Below are 7,213 nucleotides of genomic sequence, written 5' to 3'. Positions count from 1 at the left end.
CAACATGTCGCCAACATGCCGCCTCATCTGCCCCCTTCAAAGAGGTGGGATATTAGAATTTTTTTTTCAGCCAGCAGCAGCCACTTTAAGTAATGTAAAAAGATGTCAATGTTGTGGAGGTGGGGAACACACCACTAATTTTGCTACAACCTGCATCGAGTTTGCATAACATTAAACTGTTTGAATTGGCTAACCTGCAAAACTTGAGTAGGAAGCTGCTTAGAGAGAAGTGTCCTCCACTTTTGTATTTTCTGCTGTTAACGTAAATTAAACTGTGAGAAATGTAGTGAACTGAAGTTTACCCCCTTCTACCCAATTTTCATTTTTGAATTGTTTTTGTGGTCTTAAGGCAACACTTGGTAACTTTTCAGTTTTGGTCGATTTTAGCGACGCTGATGGACAAAAGCGGTAGTTTTTTGAAGACTGCTTCCCATGAGGACCAGCGTATAAGAGCATAGTGTCTTCCTATGAGGGGCGTAACAGAAAATAATTGAGAAGCACTGGTATAACTCAATACAGATTTTGCAATGATCAGTTAGCCTATCAATTAATTAGGTTCATATTCGTGAGAAATGTAGCCCTGACCCGTTTACCCAATCCGTCTTATTAATGTCACATCCCCAGCAAAAAGTGTACATGCATGTTATGCTGTTATATCGTCCCTACCAATGTTGAACCCAAACCTACACCCTTGCCTTAAGATATAAAGGTTTCATTCAACTAGTTGTCAGTCGACATATTCTCACAAATGTTATGGAAATATTTTATAAAGATTGTAAAGTTACCCATTTTTAAAATAGCATTAATCATTAGTTTTTTTTATTTTTTTGGACATTAGATCATTAAACTAATCTAGGGTTAGATCATTAAACTAATCTAGGGTTAAACTAACCCGGGAATATCACTACATTTCCAGATTAAAGAACATTAAGAAGAGGTTACGCCCAAGGAAATTCGGAGTGAAATTTTGGGGTTTAAAATGTTGGTCTTTTATGATTATTATTATTATTATTATTGGACCAAACTGACCCTGGAAACCTTAGCTTTTCGTGATAATTGAACCATATCCGGGAGGATTAAAATGCCATTGATAATGGTATCCATTACATGCAATGCAACTTCCGTTTTAAATGGCAAAATTATACAGAAAACTTGGAGAAAATATTTTTCCGATTTAGTCTTCACAAATGTATGCAAATATAATGTTTACTATTAGAGCGATTTTGGTTTCATAACTGCTCTTTCACTGTTTGCATTTGCGAAAAATGCCTGGCTCGCCGATTCAAAGGCTCACACGAGGCTGTAATATAGCTTTCGGTTGCCCAAGTCCGTGCGTCTGCTGAAATGATCCATATCACAGCCGTTCTTGTTGTGATGATATTTTATTAACCGGAGACAGAAACTGCAATTCAAAACAGATACACATCGGCCACTTTTCCCACCCATCGGGAGTAAACATACTTGGCAATGGAGACAGGTGGCGCTATGAGTGGGCGGCGTACAGCGGAAACATTCAAAGCCTGCGCAGGCACTTTCAAATGATTTCCTTGGCGTCTTGCCGATGAAAAGCCTCATTGTAATGTCTATGCCAATGTGCAAAAAAAAAAACCTTTATTATTGTTAAAAAAAAATGCGGTTCAAGTAAAAAAACAAAACAAAACAAAAAAATCAACAATGATAAAAGATTTAAAAACAAATTAAAAAAAACGGACTGTTTTTATTTAGTGGCATACCTGACGGGAAATCCATCGACTGGAAGGTTAAATAGTGCACGTGCTAACCGTATACGCAGCTTCTGTCTGGAGTGATGGCTTTTACTTCATAAATTTAAAAAAAAAAAGCTGGCTACAAGAATTGACTCTCATGAAACACTTTAAAGTCATAAGGCAGTGAAAGCAACTTGCTTTAATTATCATTATTACTTTTTTAAAATCGTACAGCTTTCCGGGATAATCTTGCATGTGTGTGTGATGGTAATAATAATGCCATATTGCGTCCTTTGCCGCATGCGTTCCTTCTTTTTTTTCTTTCTAACTTCTGCGGGTAGGATGGTGGCGACTAGCGGGCAAGCTGGAGGAAGAGAAAGGGAGATGAATAGTTTCAGGTCCCGCCGTCAAATGTGGAATTTTGAGATGTCGTCGTTACACCTGGATGAGCAGAGGACACAAGATTTCATCGCATGAATGTCTGTAGAACACAAGCACACTACCGCTGAGTTCTCCTGAAGATATGGTTCCCCCAATAAAGCGTATAATGGTGTGAGTCTACCCCTTTTACATAGGTTGTGCACAAATCGGCCGCATCAGGGGTAAAGGTTTACTGAAATTGGCCAATTAGATCATGAGATTATGCCACAGTCACCATCTGGTGTGATGTGTAAACAGTGCTTTCAACACAGCAAGGTGGAAGAAGTGAGTATCAATCAACAACACCACTCTTCCACTGTGTTTAAAGTTATTTAACAGCTCTGATGCGGTAATTTTGCTGGACCTATATGTGAAAGAGGTTACACACATCTAATTGCACTGACCACCCTTGATCACACAATGTCAAATTAGTATTTGGGATATATTTTAGTAGTTACATTCATACCAGGTATGAACAGGGCATATACAGAATATATACTATATAGTGGAACCTCTAAATTAAACAGACCTGCAAGGTTGTACCATTCAGAATTCAATCATTCCAAGTTTTGTCGTTTTTTTCTTCTTTTATTTACACGAGACAAAGAATGCAACAAAGCGGGACGCATGAGTGAATTCATGTTGATTTTTATATAAGTTGAATTTTGTTTCAGCGTCTCTGATCTGAATTTAGAGGTTCCACTGCATTTAGTTACTGGAAGGTTAGATAAGACATCTACTCAGCTTAGATAGCACACAGGTGACTGGGCCTTTGTGGGGTGTGGTGTCATGAATGTCATCTAAGCAATTTTACATTCAGGAGGGTGCAAGCCAAGACAAGTTAGCTCACAACCATGATAAAATCCCCCCTTTCCAAGATTGAATTTCAAGCAGACAACAGTGTTGTCCATTCTGTCAACTCCCTGACACTGTGTGCATCTATGCTCTGCAAAGGAAATGTTCACTATGATGTTAGTAAAGTAGTTCTACTCAATAACAAACACTCACTAGTGCATCAAGCACAAGGTAGCACAGACGAAAGGCAAACATTCCCATGTGGTGAGTCACACAGGCACACACATGTACGCTGGATCATCCCAATCCCACATAGCATTTGGGTTTGACACTGTACAGTAGAGATGTCCCGATCCAATATTTGGATCGGATTGGACGCCGATATGGGCAAAAAAATGCGCATCGGTATCGAATCGGCCAACATGGAAAAATTCCGATCCAGACTTCCGATCCAGTTTTTTTTTTTTTTTTTAAAGTTCGGTCCGGGTTTTTCAATGCACCGATTTACATAATCCATTCCAGTTTTTGCTTCAGTTTCCCTAAAATCCGGTCCGCATTTTACAGCACACCTTCAACACACTACATTTACATTACCGTCTCCCTATTTACCGAGAGACTTTATCGGTAAAAATGTCAGCTGTGTGGGATCATTTCACCTTAAAGGACGACAAAGACGAAGACGCAGAGTGCGACATATGCCACAATAAAGTCAAGCGTGGTGGTATAGCTGTAAGAAGTTTTAATACAACCAACCTAATCAAGCATTTAGCAAAATACCACCACAAACAATATAAGAAGTATGTTAAGAAAACCGAAGACAAAAAGAAAGGTCCTACGCAACTAACACTGGCAGAAACTTTTGCTCTGCATGACAAACTGGCACTCGACAGTCCCAAAGCCCGGGGAATAACAAGAGTCCTTGCCGAAGAATTCATTCTGGATGACGAGCCATTATCTCTCGTGAGGAAAGACACACCATCCAACACTTAGAACCACGGTACAACATGCCCAGCCGTCATTACATCCTTGAGCGATTCGGCCGTGGAAGATTCGAGAACGATTAACAAACATCCAAATTCCGATTATTGAAATATGTCAAGTAAAGCGGAACTAATACACAGCGCGGTCTTCGGGACGCAATGAGAAACAAGAGTAAACATCATGCTTGTCATAGACCCGGGTAATGCCAATGCTCATCTCACGGCTTTAGCTCAACTCATGCCGCTGGATAAAAAAAACCACAAGAATACCTGACTGCTGCTGACAGCCGCTACAAACTACGTCATCATCGTTTTACTGTAGATAATAGATATCATATGTATATAGAACTAGATGCAAAATGACAGACTCGACGGTGTTAGCAACATTGAAGTATTGAAAACTAGTTGCGTGCGTAAACAGCCGCCATCCTAAAGCAGGAGACTTCCCTAGTAGGCTGTTGTGAACCTTCCAAGCGAACCTAATTAACTTTTTATCTAAAACACTCCTAGATCGGTAAAATCATGACTTGAATCTATCTTCAAAACCGTTTTAAAACTTTCACTTGTCGAAAGTAGACAGAAGGGAAATTATGGAATAACGGAGCAATTTTAACAACACTTGATTTGCAAAATTAAATGAATTGAATGTAGTTTAAAGCTGCTGATACAGAATGGGGACTTGAGTATTTTATTTACTGTTTTAAAATGTTAACTTGATACTGAAATAGTCGTTTATTTAAACCTGAGAGGCTTTTTATACAATTTTTGTAACTAATGCATGAAACATTAAAAGCATCTAATAGCTTGGGAGGTTTGTGGGATTTTCCACTGAGGTTGTTTGTGTGTTTTGCTTTTTTTAAGACAGTTTACAATATTATTTGCACGTTTTACTGACTATGCCATTTCTGTTTGTTATTTATAATGTTTTGTGTTTGTCACTGAATAAACAGGTCAGTTTCTTGTTACCAACCGTTGTGTGTTATTCAAACTTACCTAATTCAGCTGGCTAGTTGTTATCAAGAGTACTAAAACCTTTTACAACATGAGTCTGACAACTAAGTAAGGAGGCTAAATAACTTTAAACTTTAACAAATGCTCAGATCGGTATCGGCCAGTATCGGTATCGGATCGGAAGTGCAAAAACCTGGATCGGGACATCCCTACTGTACAGTGTATCACAAAAGTGAGTACACCCCTCGCATTTATGCAGATATTTAAGTATATCTTTTCATGGAACAACACTGACAAAATGACATTTTGACACAATGAAAAGTAGTCTGTGTGCAGCTTATATAATAGAGTTAATTTAATTTCCCCTCAAAATTAACTCAAAATATAGCCATTAATATCTAAACCCCTGGCAACAAAAGTGAGTATACCCCATAGAAACTACGTACATCCCTAAATGTCCAAATTGAGTACTGCTCGTCATTTTCCCTCCAAAATGTCATGTGATTCATTACAAGCGTGCCGTCAGCATTGCAGCAGAGATTGAAGAGGTGGGGGTCAGCCTCTTAGTGCTCAGACCATACGCCGCACTCTACATAAAATTGGTGTGCATGGGTGTCACCCCAGGAGGAAGCCTCTTCTGAAGACGGTACACAAGAAAGCCCGCCCGTCTCATCAGACCATAGGACATGGTTCCAGTAATCCATGTGCTATGTTGACATGTCTTCAGCAAACTGTTTGCGGGCTTTCTTGTGTACTATCTTCAGAAGAGGCTTCCTCCTGGGGTGACAGTCATGCACACCAATTTGATGTAGAGTGAATAATTTGTGTTATCTGGGGTAGAAATCCTGCGGCTTAATATGGATGTTAGACGATCACTCTTTAATCTCAATTTTCTAATAAAGCCTGCTGCCTTCTGCGTCAGCATTTGACTTCCACAGACCCACACGACAAAATAAAGTCGGCCACCCTCATCAAAAAAACAGCGCTTTTATGATGAGACACCGTGCGACATGAATTGCTTGTTTGAGGCTATACAAGCAGTATGTTGTAGTGTAGTTAACTCATTGGCTTCCATTGATGTAAATTTTATCTACAAGTTCGTATAGAATTAAAAATACAGCAATGGATTGCTGTAAAACAATACATTATGTTAACTTTGAACAGTATACTGTATTTGTATTTCTTGTCTAAATGAACTATTAGTGTGAGTAAAGGTTTTTGTGAAATTTTTATGCTTTTGTGCACAACTACGATAAAAATGTTGATTTTAAACCAGTTGCCGAGTGATCTCCCATTCATGGAAACTGTTGCCAAAGGCCGCACAGTGCGCCAGAGTTCAGTTGCAGCAGTCATAAAGTAGTCAGTCAAACAGATGAATTGACCAAGATTGCTGAAACATTTGAGATAAGGGTTATCTTTTTGCCCTTGACAAATTATCTCACACAGCTAAATTATCATGTCCGACACACTTAGTGCCCAAAAAAACAATTATTAGATGCATCGGGATTCGACACGTGACGATTAGATTACGATTCACTCAGAAGCGCTGATTTTCTCTAATAACTTTATGACACCCGCTCGTAGCGGACACCTTTAACGGACGCATGCACAACGTTACGATGGATGCTGCCGGTTACTGTGCCAGAGATTTACTACTTTTCAAAAGACTGGAAAATAATTTTTTGAATGAGACAGGTAGGGATCCGGCGGTCGCGCTTCTGTGCACAAGTTATTTTTTAGAGCGAGAGGGGAAGAGAGAGATCGTTGCTCCTTGTCTTTCAGTTGTCCAGCAGTAGGTTCAAGTGGTGTTAATTGGGAAAAGTCCCTAGCGTTTTGCTAAATCCCGTGTCTGTCTATCAGAGGTGAGTATACTAACCCTCTTGTACTGTTTAGCCTTTACTGTTGTTGTTTTTGAGATGTTACAAGATAGTGCTGAGCACTATGCTAATTAGCGACTTCGCTAACATGTATTTTCATATCAAGTTGTGCGTTGCTGGTGGTGTACATTAGTTACACCAGATGCAGAACGTTTAAAACCAGGATTAAGTACAGCGGTAACACTACAAATAGTACAGAAATCTGTGAAAACGTAGTATATTTGTTAAACGAAGTCTGATTTCTAAAGACACTTTGTTTCCAGAAAATTTGGAATTCATTCCACCAGTGTAAATTTCATGGTATTGTTGAGAGAAATGAGTACTGCCTTTGAAACAGCTAATGTTTTTGTACCTTCTTGTAAAAAATGAGTATCTCAAGGTCAGCTGTGTGCTGTATGGGCATGTTGAGAAATAAGTACTGCCTTTAAAATGGTTGATGTTTTTGCACTTTCTTGTGTTAAGAAAAAAAAAGGCAGTTTAAGGG

At 39.1% G+C, this 7,213-nt stretch overlaps 1 protein-coding gene across 16 annotated transcripts in view; it reads right to left on the bottom strand.

Moving 5' to 3' along the window:
- Nucleotides 1-1,371: 1,371 nt before the first annotated feature.
- Nucleotides 1,372-7,213, bottom strand: part of LOC130929609 (band 4.1-like protein 3) — an 80,144-nt gene continuing 74,302 nt past the window's right edge. For all 16 annotated transcript variants that reach the window (XM_057856910.1, XM_057856909.1, XM_057856903.1 and 13 more), the window contains one exon: nt 1,372-2,147. Coding sequence is in view for 1 of the 16 variants with exons in the window: in XM_057856909.1 (XP_057712892.1) it covers nt 2,142-2,147 (6 nt within the window). In the remaining 15 variants the exon portion in view is untranslated. The remainder of the gene's footprint in view (nt 2,148-7,213) is intronic.

The sequence above is a fragment of the Corythoichthys intestinalis genome, chromosome 14, assembly GCF_030265065.1.
Source record: "Corythoichthys intestinalis isolate RoL2023-P3 chromosome 14, ASM3026506v1, whole genome shotgun sequence".
NCBI classification, from domain to species: Eukaryota; Metazoa; Chordata; class Actinopteri; order Syngnathiformes; family Syngnathidae; genus Corythoichthys; species Corythoichthys intestinalis.
This window is presented reverse-complemented; position numbering and strand designations above follow the sequence as displayed.